Raw genomic sequence first — 20,181 nt, 5'->3', positions numbered from 1 at the left:
GGGCTGGGTTGCAGGTGCCAAAGGAACCACAGGCTTCGCCGCATCGGGTCAGAGAGCAAAACTGCCTTGGAGGCCGGCTCTATCTTTTAAAACCCAGCTCTTTAACATGTTACCCCACCACAAAAGAATCTGCTGTTAGGGGCAAGAACAGGATGCTAAAGGACATTGTGGGTCTGTCTGTTTGGCCTGTGACGAGTGTCCTCAGGCCTCTCAAGGCTCAGGAGCTGCTGAGGGACCTTGAGTCTGCTTGTGCATCCTCTGCTGTCATCTGGACGTCCTCTGACAGCTGTCACTCAGAAGCCAATATCACAGATCAGGGCTGTTTTCTTCGGCATTCTCCTCCACGTCACTGGTGATGCTGTGGAGACATCCTTTAAAGCAGGGGATTCCCGGTGGTTCAGTGGTAAAGAATCTGCCTGCCAATGAAGGAGACATGGGTCCCATCCCTGGTCCAGGAAAATCCCACATGCCGTGGGGCAACTAAGCTCATGCCCCACAACCAGCCTGTGCTCTAGAGCCCAGGAACCACAACTACTAAAGTCCCTCAGCTTAGAGCCCAGGCTCCTCCACAAAATAACAAGAGAAGCCACCGGGATGAGAAGCCTGCTCACTGCAAACTAGAGAAAGCCTGCGCACAGCAACAAAACCCAGCACAGCCAAAAACAAACAAAACATTTAAAAAAAAAAAAGCATACCAAAAAAAAAATTAAAAACCAAAGCAGTTTTCTAAACTTGCCTTTGACCTACAAGGAAATGCCCAGGGTTCTAACCCTGACTCTGAGCAAGTCTTAACCACTTAGCATGAGCTTTCTCAATTACAACAAAGGGCACTAAGACTCGTCATCTCAGGGCCTTGACGGAAACTAAATAATAATTAAAGCAGATAAAAAGTACCAAGGCAACACCCAGTGATAACCTGATCTGAGTTCAGGCCAACACCCTGTTGCAGTTACCTACAGGGGCTATAGGGAATACAGCTGCCAACCATGAGGCCAAGGGAACACGTTTCGAAGCCCAGACTTAGCTGTGCAGAAACGTCTGCTTCTCCCATGCCTGTGGCTACTCACCCAGACTGACCGGTGAAGCTGCGGTGGTGCTGGGAGATCACATGTTCCCTCAGCTCCTATTTATACCAGGCCCGGATCTAAGCACAAGGGCTGCAAGGGGAAATAAAGCAGCTTCTGCTCTCAGGGAGCCGGCAAGATACCAGATCCCAGTGCGGCCAGTGCTGTGGGTGTCCACAGGAGGAACACCTCACCTCCTGGGGTTCGGGCCAGCACTGCTCAGGGATGGGAAAAGGCAAACAGGCCAAGGGAAATGCTGGGACAAAGGCTCGGGGAAAGGAATAGGGGCGTGACAGCGTGGGCAGCAACCATTCTGTCACACAGAGGAGGGAAGCTGAGAGACTGGCCAGAGCCAGAGCCTGCACACCTCACGGTGAGACTCCGCATACTGCTCCTGGCTTCCCCACGAGAGGTTCAGTGAGGTTAAGGAAGCTGTGTTCTCTAGGAACCCGAGAGCAGCAATCTCCACCCTGCCTACCCGCCAGGGAGGCTCAGACAAGACAACAGCTGTGAGGCGGAAAGAGCGAAGGAGCTGCAAGGATTCTGCTATGGAGAAAAGCGGGGCCCCAATCAGAAATAACTTCATCGTGATAGGCCAAACTCACCGCCTCTGCTCCATCCACACTGTGAGCAGGATGAAGCCCAAGGACGGATGGCGCACCCCCACTCTGGCAGAAACTCAAGGTGACGCATTGGTTCTGACCGTTGTTTTTAATTGAGAAAATCAATTTACACATACAAGAAGCCTGTAAGCACTGAAATGCAGAAATATGTAAGCTGGCACACAAAATTCTTACTCTGAAACAACACAAATCTGCATGAGGTCTACCCTGCTGTGAGGGGTGGTGTGGAAGAGGGAGAAATTTGGAACCAGAGCTGACAGTGGGGTGAGATCCAAGGAGGGAAGGTTTCCGTACAACCGAAGAACACAGACACGGCGCGGTCGCCAGTTGACTCTGACCCGGGGGCAGTTAGTCGGCACTTGTGCTTGGCCGAGGCTGCTCCTGCGGCTGCTCCGTGGGCTGCTGCTTCTTCTTCTTCTGTTTGGAAAGGCAGCTCAGGGCAGACTCACCCTTTCTTGGGGCAGACGTGAGCACGGGCGGCTTGCCCGACTGAGTCGGATACTTGGTTTTCAGGTCATCTTTAAACAGCGGCTGCGAGAGTAAATGGCGCAGCTCCTTCTTCAGGATCTTCATCTGCTTTTGTCTCCGACGCTCTTCCTGCTCGTCAACTTTTCCTCCTTGAAACGCAATTCAAAATAGATCGCATTTACTATGACTTACAGGAGCATTTTCTTTCCCTTGATGGATAATACTTGTGATGAAAAACTGTTCTGGACGTCTTGGAGAGACAGGGCTCCCAGGTTCCCTGCAGAGGCCAGTGCTGGCTAACTTCCAACAGCTAGGAGAACCACTCAGGGCCACCCTGTCCTCCAACCCCATGAGGCAGGTACTTTATGCCCTGGTTTTACAAATGAGGATAGCATAGGTACAGCAGAGTTGAGTAACCTGACCCAGTCACATAGCTAGTTAAGAGAACGGGCAGCAAACACCTGCAGTCTGTTCCCGAGCCTGCCCTGACCTCCACCATCTCTCCATACAAGGACAAGTACAGCCTCCAGACAGATGATGCCAACTGCTGAGGGCTTTAGGCTCATCTGAGATTAGGGCTTCTTGCAAAGGAGGCAGCGGCATCCTGCTGGTTTTGAGGGGACCCATGGCGGTGGGGGAGGCCCCAACAGACAGAAGCTGAAGGGAAAACCAAAGCTAAGAGCTGAATGAACCCTTCCTCAAGTCCACCCGGCTCTTTACCCTTATACATTTCTTCTTCCAGCTCAATCTCAAGGGCAGCCGCGGCCTGCTCGATCCAAGAGTTGTGCAGACAAGCCTGGAAGTTCCGATACTCTGCTTTTTCAATCTGTCGAGCTAAACGGATTCGCTCCTAGGGGCAAGGCAGAGAAAGTATTCATCTGACAGAGGGTTCAGGCCTCTGGGGAAAAAAGGCTCATTTAAGTTGTGTTTTTAAAAAGTCAGTACACAGAGTCGGACACGACTGAAGTGACTTAGCAGCAGCAGCTCAGAGAGAGGCACATCAGTTCCCATCAAAAAGCGTTTGCTTTGGTTCCTGGTTAAAGTAATCATGACTGGTGAGTGTGTACACATGAACCTCAAAAGCCAGCTTTCCAAGTCAACTTGAACAGCCCCTCTTCCTGGCAGCTGACCTTGGTCAGATTCCCAATCTACATGTGTTCAAAGGGGAAACGTGTTCCCCAGACACCACGGCTGACCTCCACAGCCGAGTTGAGACCTGGAAACACCCCAACAGCCAAGTCAGGGCCCAGCTCTCACTCTACATGGATAACACAGACCTGTCACAGGACTGCCTCCAGCCCTCTGTCATCCTCCTCCCAAAACACTTCGATTCTCCTTACGCGTACTGGGTTCAGACCGCAGTGATAGGAAATACCAAAAAAAAAAGGGGGGGGGAAAGATGTTGCGATGTGGGAGAAAAGAGCCACGGGAAGCTTGGTGGCTCCTAAGCCTCTCTGCAATCTCCATCTGTCTGACTCATCTCCCACCTCATTTTCCCACACAGCTGACATCCCTTTTGAACCAGAGGAGGCAACAGAACTGGAGCCATTCCTTGCTTTTTGCTCCAGTTCCTGGAATTCCGTCCCTTCTTCATCTCCTCACATCTCTGCCTGCAGGCGGCTTGGAGGAAACGAAACCCCGCCCCGTGTTACTACACGCCCACCCGCCACAGTGCCTCATCTGCACCTGAACTCCAACCTGCCTCACGAGCCAGTGGACTCCTATGGAAAAGAAGCCACCCTGCTCTGGTGCCTGACACGCTACAGCCCAAAGTCAGCAGCACTCGCTCAAGTGAATGCCTATTAAGTAAAACCCCAAAGGTAGGAATTATAGGCATCTGCTTCAGGGATGTGACAGACCTTTAGTTTCTGCCTCAGCGAGGCACACTGACCCCACTTCCCTACAACGATCCATCCGTCCAGTAAGATGTCCAGACGGCTATGCTCACTGCACTGGCCAGTGGGGGGCGGGAGGTGGCTGATGGTGGCAGTCTCAGGGGCACAGTAAAGGAAGGGTTCATGAAGGAAACTCCTCACTCTTCGGCCATTCGCCCTTTCCTCCCTCCTTCGAGGAACGACGCCCTCCATTTCTTTTTTACACAAAACTAGGAATCAGTTTCCAGGAGCGGTACTGCAAGAATCCCACGGCAAAGTGCGGGAGCAGCACAAGCCCTCCTCGTCAGCACTGGGCTTCTAGCTCTTCTTTTTACCTTGACTGCATCCATGTACTTTGTCTGCACAGGGAACAGTGGGATGTCCTCATCTTTCTTAAGGGTTTTGTAAATCTTCTTAAAGTTGATCACATCCTCAGGCCCAACCAGCATCAGGCTGAGGCCTTCATCGGTGGCACGGGCAGTCCGACCGCTTCGGTGGACATAAATCTCCGAGGTGCGAGGGACCTACCAAAGATGGAACTGGGATCAACATGTGGCTGTGACCGAACACCGCTCGTCCCCTCAAGGCCAACAACCCAAGGTGGGACCCTCCTCCCTCCCAGCCAGGCAGCTAGAAACCTCGCCAGCCCTGGGGAGAGATTAAGCCCTTCTCCTAAGTCCCACATCCAAACTGCCCAGGTTTAGCCCATTCACTGTGCAGGCTCTGCCCCTGCCCTGGTTCAGACTCCCATGACCACTCCAATAAAAAGCAGAAAGAGTGGATGTGTCATCCACAGCTAGCATGGTGTGGGAGCTGATGGTCCCTCCCTCCCCACACCACGGCGCACAGCACTAATCAGGAACAGTCTCCTGCACTGAGCCCAGGCAATGCTCAGTCTTTCCCAAAGCAGTGCTCTAAGCAGCCCTAGCAGACGGTGGAGCAGAAGGATGTGTGCTCAGCTTCTCCTGCGCGAACTCCAAAATTATAACTAACCACTGAAAAACCATCAACCGGAGAACGCTGGATCCCACTGAAAAAAGATACCCCACATCCAAGGGTAAAGGAGGAGCCCCAACAAAATGGTAGGAGGGGCAAAACTGTGTTTAGAATCAAATCCCACACCCGCCAGAGACGCTCGGAGGGCTCAAAACCGTGCACGCACCAGGACCCAGAAACCCCACAGAGACTGAGCCGGACCTGCCTTTGGGGATCTGAGCGTCTCCTGCGGAGGCACAGGTTGGCAGTGACCTGCCGTGGGGACAGGGGCTCTGGCTGCAGCAGACCTGGGAGGCACGGCGTGTGGCCTGAGTCCTCCTGGAGGAGGTCGCCATCAGCCCCACCACAGAGCAGCCAAGCAGATGACCCAGAGGCTGCAGAACAATTACACCAAAGAAGTTCTCACACTGTTGCAAAAGCTTTAGGGCCCACAACAGATTTCCCAACCTGGGGATCTGGCAAAAGGACTGAAAACCCCCAGCGAGTTTGACTTTGAAGGTCAGTGGGATTTGATTACAGACCTTCCACAGGACTGGGGAAACAGACTCTTAGAGGGCACAAACAAAGCCTCGTGTGCACCAGGACCCAAGAGAGAGGAGAAGGGATCCCACAAGAGACTGAGCCAGACTTGCCCGGGAGTGTCCAGGAGCCTCCAGTGGAGGCTGGGTCAGCAGTGGCCCGCCACGGGGACAGGGGCACTGACGGCAACAGTCCTGGGAACCGCAGTGAGCTGGCACAAGTCCTTTAGGAGGAGGTCTCCATTACCCTATCATATTTGAGAGAACACAGCCCCACCCATCAACAGAAAACTGGATTAAAGACTTCCTGAGCATGGCCCCGCCCTTCAGAGCAAGACCCAGATTTCCCATAGCCAGACCCTCCCATCAGGAAGCTTCCACAAGCCTTTTATCCTTCTCCATCAGAGGGAAGAAAGAATGAAAACCACAATCACAGAAAACTAACCAAACTGATCACATGGACCACAGCCTTGTGTAACTCAATGAGCTATGAGTCATGCCCTGTAGGGCCACCCAAGACAGATGGGTCATGGTGGAGAGTTCTGACAAAACGTGATCCACTGGAGAACGAAATGGCAAACCACTTAAGCATTCTTGCCTTGAGAATCCCATGAACAGTAACAAAAGGCAGAAAGATACGACACTGAAAGGTGAACTCCCCAGGTTGGTAAGTGCCCAATACGCTACTGGAGAAGAGTGGAGAAACAGCTCCAGAAAGAATGAAGACACCGTGACAAAGCGAAAACAACACCCAGTTGTGGATGTGACGGGTGAGGGAAGTAAAGTCCGATGCTGTGAAGAGCAACATCGCACGGGAACGTGGAACGTTAGGTCCATGAATCAAGGCAAATGGAAGTGGCCAAACAGGAGACGGCAAGAGTGAACATCGACATTTTAGGAATCAGGGAACTGACCTAAAATGGGCCGGAACGGGCACATTAACTCAGTGCTCTAAGCACTGCTACCCCTGGCTCCTGGCGGCGCCAGCAGTGAAGCATCCTTCGCGTCCTCTGAGAGCACACACCCCCTCTTCTCGCTCCCCGGCAGCAGCCCGCTGCCGCACGTTCTCTCCTCCCTCCTTCCTACCTCTACACGCCCGAAGCCTCGCCATCCCTAAATGCCAAGCATCTTTTAGAAAGCACTCTCCAACCTATCCTCCCACATCAGAAGTTATCTCTTTGTCCAACTTTATTTTGCCACTTTCTAGTATCTTCTGCCTTAAATTTTGGCTGCAGGCATCTCACCTCCTCTAGTGGATTTGATATTTCTTAGGGGCTAGGAACTCTATTTTGTTCATCTGGATATTTCCCACAGACTGACCCAGACTCTTTCCCAAAAAGAGGAAGAATAAAGATTTGCTCAACTGAACTGGCACCCTCAAAGACTGTTAAAAGCATGAAAAATTTAAAGGAAAAAAAAGAAAGCAAGAAGGATTTAAAAGGAGAAATAATTACACCAGTTACTGAGTACTTACACTGTGCTAGGTGATCCATCAGCATTAGTTCATTTAATCAGAATAACCCCATGAAGTAGATAGCAGCATCACCACTCCCAATTTACAATGACATTGAAACCAAAGAAGTTCAGCAACATGCCAAAAGCTAACCCACTGAGAAGCAGCCAAGAAGCATTCAAATGCTGGAAGTGAGGTTTGAGAGCCCATGCTCCTAACCACCATCCTCTGCTAATTTTTCCTAGGTTCACGCACTAATATTAACGTCCGCATCAACAGCAGCTAACATTTAGAAAGTGCCACCTGGCTTTCTAAACTCCTCACACATAATAACCTATCTCACCTTGCAGGACTTAACCACCACACTCTTCTTCTCTATAGCAGGGTGATCATTTTACATGCTAAACTTTACTCCGCCCACTTCACGGAAGAAACTAAGACTCTAACCTGCCAGTATTACACAGCCTGCCCAAGTCAAAAAGAGAGGGCTATTTGACATCAGACAATGTCAAGAGGTTTTGGAGAATAAATCTCACCACAGTAAGTGGAAGCAGCTAGTTGGTCACCAGACGCCAGTGGTATTCTCTGTTGCATGAGGCCTTGGGACCAACAATTCTCCTTGTGCTTGCTCTCTCCCTCAACCTTTGCTTTAAAAATTCCCTGCTCAATGCAGGGAGATGCCCTCAAGTTCGCTGATGTCCCTACCTGGTAATGGATGACATGCTGGACTTTTGGAATATCCAGGCCCCGAGCCGCCACGTCTGTCGCCAGAAGCACACAACTGTGGTAAGAGAGAAAGCTTATTAATAACAACTAACAGCCATCGTTAATCAACTCCTTACCACAATCGAGTACTCTGAACACCACAGCCCCTTCCAACGCCCTACAAGGTAACACGACTACGCACGCATCTCCCTGAGAGATGAAGAAACTGAGGCTCAGGGTCACTAACCTCCCAAGATACACACATGCCTGTTCGGCTGTGGAGCCAGGATCCAAACCCGGGTTTCACTGGCCACAATCAATAAAGCCACTCTGCAATAACACAGACTACTTCATGTGAATGAAACAGGGTCATATTCTAGGTCAGTGGCCTCGTCTCCTATCCCCCTCTCACTTAATTACCTCAGTCACACAGGTAGACATCCTTGCTTTTGCTCAAACACACCAGATCTGCTCTTGCCTCCAAGTCTCTGCTTAGTGCACTTCAGGCCAGAAAGGTTTTCCACAGATAGTCACATTTCCTTTCTTTCTTCCACGCTCTGCTCCAATCTCACGTTATGAGAAAAGCTTCCCACACCACACACCCACAGTCTGCTCAACTCCCTATGTAACTTTACTTCTTAGCACCTAGCACCACTTGACAAACTATATACTTACTTTTTCCCGCCACATGGATGTAACCTCCCCGAGAGCAGGGTCTTTGCATTACTCACTATTCTATTACTGGGCCCTGGAACAGCAGCAGGTTCAAAACAAGTACTCAATAATATGTACTGGATGATGTTTCTTAACGTATGTGTAGTTTGAGAAGAGTCAAAAGCACTTGAGGAATGTTTTAAAAAGAAATGTACTAGATGAGAGCGAACCTGCCTCATGCTGTGCAAGATTTTAAAAAAGGCTGGGGGGCTACCTTCTACTAATACGGCTCCCAAGAGAGAAGGTAGCTTCCCACCCTCCAGGCAACCTGGACCCAACGGCCAGTATATGGACAGGCCTGACTTACTCCTCCAGATGCGCAAACTGCTCTAGGTTTCTAAGTCTCTGCTTCTGGTGCATGCAGGCATGCAGGGTCAGTGGCATGATATCCAAGACTTTGAGGAGCCCGGAGAGGCGCTTGATGCAGGAGATACTGTTGGCAAACACTAAGGTGCGGCCTGGATACTGCATCAGGAAGTAGTACAGATACAAGTCTTTCTCATCAGTCTCGCAATGGATCTTGGTCTCTATCAGCGACTCTACCGTGGCCTCCTTTCGTGTGAGGTCAATGACCTTGGGCTTGCCCCTCATGCCAATCTTCTGCATGAGCAGGTCAAGTTTGGCAGTTTTGTCGATTTTCTTAGCGTGCTTCTTGTGAAGGATGCGGGCAGGAGCTTGATGTACCAGGGTCAGTGTGGCGGAAAAAACAAGGGTCTGTCTCTTTGGGTTGTACTGGGAATCACTGAGCATCTCTAGCAGCTGTGAGAGCTCAGCAAAGTGGCCTTTCTCAACCATCCGGTCAGCCTCATCGATCACCAGGCACCTACAGATCCAGGCAGACCCGTGATCACCAGGTTAGTAGCAGGGAAGAGGAGTCACCACAGCATACTCTACCAGTGCCCACCCCCTGCCCCCAAGACAAACACCACTTTCACCACCTCCACCAGGGCCCTCAACTAACCTCCCTCATGCATGCTTGGTTGTCTAAAGGCCAAGTGTGGCTGGTACCCCACGATGGCACTTTGTGACAGGGAGGAGGCACTGTGCCAGGTCACCTCAGGCCCACTTCAGAACAGAGGGTGGGGGAAAAGGGAGGTACTCTTACCTGAGTTGCCGAAGGTTGCTCAAATGAGGGTGCTTTTCTTTAACTAGCTCCCACAGCCGGCCTGGAGTGGCGATCACAATCTCAGGCTGGCGGTTCAGCATCCTCTGCTGTTTCTGCGTGGACATTCCACCAACCAATATAGCGGTTTTAATGCCTATGGCCCACACAACACGAGGGACAGTGTTAGTCTGATTGCTTATTTCTTCCACTGCAGACACCGGTACCTCCCGATAAGCAAAGGCTGCCAGTCAGCGGCACAGCTTCCCTCCCCAGGGGAGTGCTAAGAGCTGGCCTGGCCTGCTGATGCTGTTACTGGAGGGCTTACCGGGTCTGCTATGATCTAGGGCCGGCCTACTTCCCCAACCTCATTTTTTTCTACTCTTTCCCCTCACCCACAACAGTAGCGCTGGATTTGAACCCAGGCGTGGTGACATCCAAGGCTCTGGAGAAACAGACCAGCAGCACACCGCAGTGCTAGGAAAGATGGAGCCAGCAGCTGTGACACTTCTCCCGGGGGAATTCCTGCCCGTCCCCCTCAGTCCAGATTCATCTGAATCTCCGCTAACGCCTAGTGTTCTCTTCTCCTCTCCAGTGGAGCACTTCTCAAGGTACCCAGTGTGGGAGGAACAGAAAGGATCACACAGGCAAAGTGCTTAGTCTAGGCCTCACACACATAGTAAGAGCTTGGTGAAGAAGCGTCCCTTTTACTATAAAAGCGAAACCCCCGCTACGCAGCCTTTCCCAAGGAAATCCCTGAGAAAAGTAAGTGCTAATGCCCTAAGGCAGAAGTCAGCACACTTTTAACAGTCAACAGCTGTGGCCCTGTGTGTGTGGGCTGGATGGTCTCTGCCACAACTACTACCTCTATTCCACTCTTCACTAGTGGTGCAAAAGTGGCCGTAGACAATGTGTAAATACATGGGTGTGGCAGCACTTTATTTACCAGAAAAAAAATAAACCACCCCCTCAACAGTGGTTTGCCAAACCCTGTCCCAAGTATCCACTGTATTCAGTAAGGTAACTAATTGCTTATGCAGCTAGAACAGCGTTAGCTATGTGTTATCCTTGGGAGAATTAAGAATGTGTCACTCAAACAGTTTTCTGTTGGGCTTAATTCTCTGGCAAATCAAATTCCCTCTAGAGGGCGGGAGGCACAGCTCATTCACCTCTGCCACCCCCACCACTGTGATCGTTTCAGGAAACATTTATTCAATGAATTAAACCTCACTTGTAAACTTGGCCACAGCATCGACGTGTTGTTTGACCTGAACAGCGAGCTCTCGAGTGGGAGTCAGAACCAGTCCAAGCAGAGGACGCTTCGGCGGTGCAATGCTGCCACCCAATTCTTGTTTTAACTTTCCAGTTGGCTCTTCATCATGCTTTTCCACCTGGTTTCCCTCCTGTTTGGGGATGGGCTTCTCCCTGACCAGGGAAGAAGGTCCTTCACCAGCGTCAACATCACCGTCACAAGAGGGCAGCCCCTGGTCTGAGGGGGCAGCTCCAGTCTTGGCTCCTGCCTGGCTGGGTGGTGTTCCAGCCTTCGCTCCAACCTCGCTGGGAAGTGCTTCACCCTCAATTCCAATCTCATCAGGCAAGGCTCCAGACGCAGTTCCAGCCCTGCCTGGTGATCCTGTCTCAGCTCCAGTCTCATTACCGGTCTCCCCAGGTGGAGCGCCTGTGTCACTTAGAGCTGGCGTAGGCTTCTTCTTCACCTGCCACTGCAGCACTGCGTGAATCATTGGAATGGCAAAGGCAAGAGTTTTCCCACTTCCTTAAAAGCAGAAAAAAAAACAGTGTGAATCAACAGAGGTACATACTCTTTCCTGAGGTTCTATTCTTTACTCAGAATAAGGGACCCTGAAATAGCCAAGTGCCACCCTGACCAATGCAAAGCTCCTTCCACCCTACACAGGTATCCCACTGCACTGCAACCAGAGGACACCCGTATAATTAGGAACCTGAGGGAGAGTCTGACAGACGGCACTGAGAGCCGAGGTCAACAATAACTAAAGACAAATGTCCAAGCAATGAAACCTAAAGAGACAGGTGAGGTGTGGGTATGCGTGTTTTGTTGCTGTTGTGGAAGAACATAAAACTGAAGGGTAAAAAATGGAAATCTGTATAATACGTTCCCATAATGTTTCTTTGGTGAGGAAGGAGGTAGTGAAAGAAAGTTTTCTTAGTTTTCAAGGAAACTTTAAAGCTTCTGTCTATGCTTGAACATTTTCAAACTAGCCTCTGATCGTACACGGAGCCCATCTATGTGTTCAAAAAACAAAATGAAACAAAATACCTCAGGCTGAGAATTTAAAGTGGTTCCAAAATTATAATGCCCCAGGCAGAAGCAAATAAGTGATCTCTATATGAAGAAGCTTTTATCACAGGCCTCAAAAAACTCACAGATGATTTTTCTGAGTAAAACGAGCTGAGTTCTTGCTTATAGTACCTTGTTCCTTAGAGCTGCCCATTTTCTGAGATGACTTCTATCACATATTTCAGGAAGAAAAATGCCAATTCTACACACACTCCTTCAGAAAACTGAAGAGAATACTTCAAGTCGTTCTGAGTCCAGTATTACTCTGATTTCAAAACCACACATTACAAGAAAAGAAAACTACAAATATCCCATTAATAGAAATTAAAAAATCATCAACAAAATTTTAGCAATCAAATCCAACAATGTCTAAATGGAATAATATATTGCAACTAAATTCAGTTTATCATCATCAACAAATTGAAAATGAAAAAAGGATGCATCCCATATATGCAGAAAAGGCATTAAAAAAAAAATACCACCACCGTTCCTGATAAGAATCTTTCTGCAAACGAGAAACAGACGACAATTTTCTCAACCTGATAGAAGCTAAATATGACAAACCTACTGGTAACATCATATTTAATGAAGAAACACTGAACATTTTCCCCCAAATCAGGGACCAAAGCAATGGTGCCCACGAGTTTTAGCCAGTGTGATAAGAAAAAAGTAAACAAAAAGGCAACCAGACCAGATGACATAATCACCTTTGTAGAAAATCCTATATAATCTTCAGGAAACCAGTTAATCGTACCAAGTTGCAGGATACAAGATCAATATAAATAAATGCATACTTCTATTTATTATCAACAGAAACAGGAAATTTTAAATTACTATTTACAAAAGCATCAAAAATATGAAATAGTTAAGGATAAAGCTAGCAGAAGTATATACACTGAAAACTACAAACACCACTAAGAAAAAGTAAAGTCCTAAAACAATGGAGAGATATCCCTGCATTCACGGACTGGAAGATTCTAGACTGTCTAGCTGTCACATCCTCAGCTGGCTCTATAACCCAAAGTGCAATCCTTATCAGAATGCTAGCTGGCTTTTTTGAAGAAACTGAAAAGCTGACCTTAAAATTCATATTGAAATGCAAAGGGCCTCAGTTCCATTCAGTCGCTTAGTCGTGTCTGACTCTTTGCGACCCCATGGACTGCAATACGACAGGCTTCCCTGTCCATCACCAACTCAGTCAGTGATGCCATCCAGCCATCTCATCCTCTGTTGTCCCCTTCTCCTCCTACCTTCAGTCTTTCCCAGCATCAGGGTCTTTTCAAATGAGTCAGTTCTTCACATCAGGTGGCCAAAGTATTGAAGTTTCAGCTTCAGCATCAGTCCTTCCAATGAATATTCAGGACTGCTTTCCTTGCGGATTCACTGGTTTGATCTCCTTGCAGCCCAAGGGACTCTCAAGAGTCTTCTCCAACACCACAGTTCAAAAGTATCAATTCTTTGGTGCTCAGCTTTCTTTATAGTCCAACTCTCACATCCATACATGACTACTGGAAAAACCATAGCTTTGACTAGACGGAACTTTGATTGCAGTCATGTCTGCTTTTTAATATGCTATCTAGGTTGGTCATAGTTTCCTTGCAAGGAGCAAGCGTCGCTTAATTTCATGGCTTAATTTTCATTGGCTATTCACTAGAATGGCCAAAACAACTTTTAAAAAGAACAAAGTTGAAGGACTTACACCACCTAACTTTAAGACTTAAACTAAAGCTACACTATCCAACACTGTGAGGTGTTGGGAAAACAGTAAATATAGACAAATGGGTCAATGGAAAAGAGAAGACTCCAGAAATAAACCCACACCTATATCGTCACCGATTTTCAGAAAAGATGCGAAGGCAATTTAGTGGGGAAAGAGTAGTTTTTCAACAAACAATGCTGGAGTAATTAGATATCCACACGCAAAACAAAACCAAATCTTTGATCCATATTTCTCACCACAAAAGTTAATAAAGGAACAATCAGACCGAAACACAGAACCTAAAACTAAACTAATAACACCTCCACAAGAAAATGTAGGAGAAAATCTTTGTGATCTTGTGTTAGGCAAAAGATTCTCAGGAAAGCAAATCTGTAAAAGATCATTTAAACTTCACCAAAATAATAACTCCTGCTCTTCAGAAGAGAACTAAAAGATAAGGCACAAACTAGGGGAGAAAAATACACATCATATATCTGATAAAGGAGGTGTATCTAGAATACATGATGAATTCAGTAATAAAACCACAACCCAATTAAGACACAGGTGAAAGAACTAAGCAGGTATCACCAAAGATGATGACATGGATGACAATTAAGCACTCGAAAAGATGCTGCTTAACTAGTCACTTCGGAAATACCAATTAAAGCCACAAGGAAATAACACTAAAAATTTTTAAATCTAAATTAAATTAAAGACCGACCATACTAAGCACTGGCAAGGACAAGGACCAATTAGAACTCATAAGTTGGTGATTATGTAAAATGGTACAATCACTTTGGAAAACTCCTAAAAAGTTACATTTACCCTAAGACCTAGCCATTCCACATCTAGGTATTCAGCCAACGAATCAAAGCATACATCCACACAAAGACTGATATGCTAGTACTTATGATAGTTTTACTTGTAAATGCCAAAAACTAGAAAGACCAGAACCATCCATCAACACAGATTAAAAAAAAATGCACTGTATCCATTCAGTGGAATGCCATTTATCTATGGAAAGAAATGAACCACTGGTATTTGCAATAACATGGCTGAACCTCAAAGTATGCTGAGTTAAAGTGCAGAGATTCTCCCTCCCCAAAATTCGTATCTGAAGGATCTACTTTAAAATTCTGGAAAATGCAAACTAACCTATAGTGATAAAAAGACTATTAGAGGTTATCTGGGGATGGACAAGGAGGGGACCAGGGAAGGTGGGATTATTAAGGGGTCTAAACATCTTTTGGGGGTGATGGATAAGTTCATTACCTGCATTGGTAGCAGTCTGTCTACAGCAATTTGTCTCTGAGACTTGGACCTGTGGATGCACAGCACTCAAGAGAAATAGCCTGAGAGGGTCTGCGGTATAAACCCAAACGCCAATCTCTAGCCACAGTGGCTCACACCTGGACTCCGCCTTCCAGGCCTCTCTGAACATACCCAAGTCCTGTAGCAGCGCTGAACAGCACAGAGATCTGGTCTAGAATCCGAGCACTACTGTTTCAGTGGGGCAGTTTTAGGGACGCTGTCTATCCTCAGTGAGGCTGAGTTTCCTCTTCAGTAATATGGGAATAATAATGGCATCCATCTCAGAGTGGTTGTGAGAACTTTCATCAATATAATGCATGTAACACACTGCGTGATGTATTTTAAAGAAATGTTTTAATACTGTTACCTCCATTCCCCCTTCCTGGGGCTTCCTCCCTCTTTCATCTTTGTGACTTTTATATAGGACCTCACCTCAAGTTTCCTGACCACTCTTCCAGAAATCTAAGGCACAACGTTTCTAGATGGTCTATTTCTGAAACAGATCAGGACCCAATAGTTCTTCCCCACCATACCCTCTGCCTGCCTTTTGTCTGTGGAAAAACTTGAGCCAAACAAGTTTAATGAGAAGTGAGAAAATGCAGAAAAAAGGGAAAGCAGTCCAACAAGACTAAATAATAAGTTTAGTCAATAAACATAGTTAAGGACTTTTAGTTCCTTCTCAAGGGCTATAGATAATATTCTGAGCCACATCCTGTGAGCTGTCTTGTAGATACTGAAACTCCCACCAGATGAAAGAAGATAACTGCATGATGACCAGACTGTAGCCATGCCATTGCTGTTATTCAGTCACTAAGTTATGACCTACTTTTGTGACCCCTTGAACTGGAGCCCCCCAGGCTCCTCAATCCATGGGATTTCCCAGGCAAAAATGTTGGAAGTAGATTGCCATTTCCTTTTCCAGGGGATCTTCCCAACCTAGGGATCAAACCTGCATCTCCTGCATTGGCAGATGGATTCTTTACACACTGAACCACCAGGGAAGCCCATAAGCTGCCACATTTCTGAGAACTGGCCTCAAGAAAATTGAAACAGACAGACCTTGGAGCTGAAATTAACTGTACTTAAATCAGTCAAAACGAGGCTGGTCAGACTACCAACGACCAAGTTCAAGATGTCTGTCAGAGCTGACTGTGCTGATTCTGCATGAAGCCCCCTCCCTCTGTCTATAACAGTTCTTGCCCACTGGTTGTCATGGGGTGTCAAGGGGGAGAGCCAGCCTTTGGACAGGAGTCTTCCCCCGCTCCCCACTGCTGGTATCCAAAATAAAGCACACTTTCCTTTCCACCAACCTGGCATCTTCACTGGCTTTTGAGGAGTGAGCAGCCACCCCACTTTGGTTACAGTTCTATGCCATACAATATAGTAGCCACTAGCCACATACAGCTATCAAGCACTTAAAATGCGGCTGCTCTAAACTGAGATGGGTGGCAAGTTCAAAATACACATCAGATTTTGAAAATAGTATAAAAATTAGAACGTAAAATATCTAATTAATAATTTTACATTAATTAATACTGAAATGTTATGTAATGGTTAAATATATTGTTAAATTTAATCACTTTTTCAAAAAAAACTTTTTTAATATGGCTCCTAGGGAATTTTGGAGAAGGCAATGGCAAGCCACTCCAGTACTATTGCCTAGAAAATCCCATGGATGGAGGAGCCTGGTGGGCTGCAGTCCGTGGGGTCGCTGGGGGTCGGATGCGACTGAGCGACTTCACTTTCACTTTCACACATTGGAGAAGGAAATGGCAACCCACTCCAGTGTTCTTGCCTGGAGAATCCCAGGGACGGGGAGCCTGGTGGGCTGCCGTTAATTCGCACAGAGTATGGAAATATACTTTTTAAAATCACTTTTAAAAGCTTTTTTTGGCCCAGGGAATTTTAAATTACACATGTGACTTAAATAACATATGTATTTATAATGGTTACTTTTGGTCAAGTTGGACTAATAGTTTCAGGTCTGTTTGCTCCATACCCCCACCAGCAGTTTAGTCTCCCAGGGTGTCAACCTATCATCACTTCACAAAGTCGTAGACAGCCCACGGTATGAGGGATCTTTAAACAACGCCTAGTTCCAACAGTCACCTCCTGCCCAAATTTGCCTACAAAATCTACCCGATGGTTATCGCACACTCAAAACCTTCCAATGCCAATAAACCCACCAACTCCCAATGCAGCCCTTTTTATCTGTAGACAACTCTTGAGAATTAGACACTTCTTTATACTAATGAAGATCTACCTCTCCAGAGGGCTGATCTTAGTCCTATTTTACCCGCAGTCATGCAGAAAAGGTTCAAGAATTGAAAAAAACTACCATTTACAGATCACTAGGGCTTCCCTGGAGGCTCAGCTGGTAAAGAATCTGCCTGCAATGAGGGAGACCTGGGTTTGATCCCTGAGTTGGGAAGATCCCTTGGAGAAGGGAAAGGCTACCCACTCCAGTATTCTGGCCTGGAGAATTCCATGGACTGTATATAGTCCATGGGGTCGCAAAGAGTAGGACACGACTGAGTGACTTTCACAGATTACTTACAATGTAGTGGTAAGTTTTAGTTTACTATTGTTTTTTGTTAGCAGTTTACTATTGTGTAAATGTATAAATTTAAATTTAGTAAGCATTTACACTTAACCCACATAGCAAAAAGGGCTTCCCTTGTGGCTCAGTGGTAAAGAATTCATCTGCAATATAGGAGATCCAGGTTCAATCCCTGGGTTGGGAAGATTCCCTGGAGAAGGGAAGGGCTATGCGCTCCAATATTCTTGCCTGAAGAATCCCATGGACAGAGGAGCCTGGTGGGCTACAGTCCATGGGGTTGCAGAGTCGGACAGACCTGAACGACTAAGTACACAGCACACAGCAAAAGATGAAGGTACTGAATTTACCTGTCTCCATTTGATAATGCAGTCTACAGGGCTGAGAGAAATAAAGTGACCTGCACAGGGCACCAATCAGGAACTGAGCTATTTCAACCCAGAGCTAGCTGACTTCTTAAAGTCTTCATGCAACAGTGCCTTTGTGGTCATGTTCCCAACATTCCCCAGTCTCCCAACCATCCAGCCTGTTAGTGGCCACAAGCTCAGTCCAGAAGCAATCTCGCCCTGGCCAGATAAGAATGCCCTTACCTGTCTCAGCGGCCCCAAGGATGTCCAGTTTGTCACGAATGGCAGGTGCCAAGGTCAGCGCTTGGATTGGTGTGGGGGCAGAGAAGCCTAGAAAGCTGAGTGCTCGGAGAACCGGCTTGGGTACAAACAGATCCTTCCAAGCCGATACATCTGCTTTGTGATCATGCGTTTCAGGCATCCACGTTTTTGCTTTTTTGGGCCCCTTTGGAGAAGTACCCTGGGAAGGCTCTGATTTTTTTTTCCCTTTCTTTTTCTTCTTTTTTGGTACAGTCTGGGCTGGGATTTCTGATGCCATCTCCCCTACCTCTAGATCAGGACAAATTGTGTCCTCCCCCGTGGGGTGCTGGCTCAGTATCTCTGACCTCAAACGCTTTCTGGGAACTGGTTCCTTCAGTTTCCACATCTTTACTCTTCTTCAACTTCATCTTTTTCTTTGAGGAGCCAGGCTCTCCTTCCTCCTCTCCTTCTGCAACAGCCTGTGCCTTTCTCTTCTTGGGCTCTTCTTTTGAGAAGAGACTGGAGGAACTCTTGGCAGGGGAGACCAACCGATAATCCGTCAGTTCCTCAAAGCACACCAAGTCATCCATCTGTCCGTCTGCAAACATATTTGGGTCTATCTTCACCTCCTTCCATTTTCCCACTACTTTGATTCCCTTCTTCTGAAATCTGCCACAGTTTGTTGGCTTTGGCCTTGATTTTTTCTCTTTCAACTTCATGGCTGCTGAAAAGGAAAGAAATGTTCCACTAGATTGCAACTGATAAGCAAAGGATTCTGAGGCAACAAATATTTCCTAAGCAGCTATCAGGTCTTACAAAAAAATAAGGACACAAAGATGGCTCTAACGCCGATGCTGCCAGCTGGAGAAGATCACAGAAGGGAAGAAATGTACCCAAGAGCATGCAGCTAGGCCTACAAAACAGGACACAGGAGGTGTAGCAAAGACAGACGAGCTACATCTAGTTTGGATTTCAGACCCAATACTTACTGCCTGGGTGCCCTTGGCAGGTCCTGCTCAATCCTCTCTGAACCTCAGAGTTCTCATATTTTAAAAAGGTGGGAGGGATTTACCTTCTAAATCACAAAATGTTCTATGCAACAAGTAAACTCACCTAAAGCGTGGAGGGTGAAGCCTACCTCACCCAAGCCATTCTGATGCCAGAATAAGAATCTAAGAGGGTTCGCTGGAGGGTGCGTGAGGGGGGTCGGCTCTACTGAGTGCACAAAGCTTTCTTCCCTCTCAAATCTTACCCCAAGAGGTCAAATGCCTGTGTCACCACTCTGGCTGTTGCCAAGTGACTTAAAACCCAACCAGCTTTAATCATTACATTTTAAGTAATTTAAAAACCATTGACGCACAACTCGTTTGACTGGAACTTGATCCACGTTCTCCCTTTTTCAGAAAGGCAGAGGAAAATCATAGCTTCCGTGGAAAACAAAGGGAGACCTAGGTTCAAATCTTGACGCGCCACTGGTCAGCTCTGGGTCTGGGGTGGCCGTTATTAATCTCCACGAGTCTCAGTTCCTCGTCTGGAAAATGGGGATGAGAGAGAGCCTGCGGCTCCTCGGATTGTCACGCCATGACGAAAAGGTGGCGCACGTTCAGAACCGCTTGGCATCGCGGCCCGTGGGCAAAGCACGCCGGCGCGCATGCAAGGGCCACCCCCGCTCCGCATCCGCGACGCCGCGACCACAGACAGCCCGCACCAACGGGGGAGGCGTGAGGTGCAGGCACAGGCGCGGCGGGGACGCGGAGTGCGGCTCGCGGGGTGAGCCGGCGGGTCCCTCCTTCTGGTCCCAGCGCCGGCGCCTCGTCTCGGGCTCGAACGGGCGCGCCAAGCGGAGAAGCCGAAGCAGCCAAGCCCTGACGTCCGCTCGGCTGGTTCGAGGCCCTGGAAGAGGCCCCCAGGGCACTTGACAAGGCCGGCGGCCACGCCTCACTGGTCCCGAGAATCCGAGGGCCTGGAGGAGCCCGCAGTGAGAGCCCGCCCGCAGCCCCGCTCCGACTCCGCACTCACCGCGAGGCCTCCCTGCCGCGACCCCTCGGACGCCCACCAAACGCCTCCAAACCCGCAGCTCCGGCGTGCCGCCGCAGCGTCCGCCGCAGTTCCGGGGCGGGGCTTGCACGCCGCACGCGTGCGCGCAGCGAAGGAAGTCCCGCCCCCACTCTAGACGCCGCACTTGATTCGCTG

The 20,181-nt window shown here is 48.1% G+C and overlaps 1 protein-coding gene across 1 annotated transcript; it reads right to left on the bottom strand.

Annotated features, from left to right (window-relative positions):
- Nucleotides 1–1,760: 1,760 nt before the first annotated feature.
- Nucleotides 1,761–20,124, bottom strand: DDX24 (DEAD-box helicase 24). Its single transcript, XM_055418433.2, is given in 10 exon segments — nt 1,761–2,304; nt 2,876–3,005; nt 4,365–4,553; nt 7,702–7,777; nt 8,723–9,238; nt 9,521–9,674; nt 10,749–11,291; nt 17,992–18,337; nt 18,339–18,712; nt 20,008–20,124. Coding segments are annotated over 9 exon segments (2,592 nt in total). The 5' UTR covers nt 18,708–18,712; nt 20,008–20,124; the 3' UTR covers nt 1,761–2,035.
- Nucleotides 20,125–20,181: the final 57 nt, after the last annotated feature.

The sequence above is a fragment of the Moschus berezovskii genome, chromosome 21 (assembly GCF_049115385.1).
Source record: "Moschus berezovskii isolate FMDL1 chromosome 21, NW_MosBer_1.0, whole genome shotgun sequence".
NCBI lineage: Eukaryota > Metazoa > Chordata > Mammalia > Artiodactyla > Moschidae > Moschus > Moschus berezovskii.
Note: the sequence above shows the minus strand (reverse complement) of the source record. Positions and strands in the feature narration are given on the sequence as shown.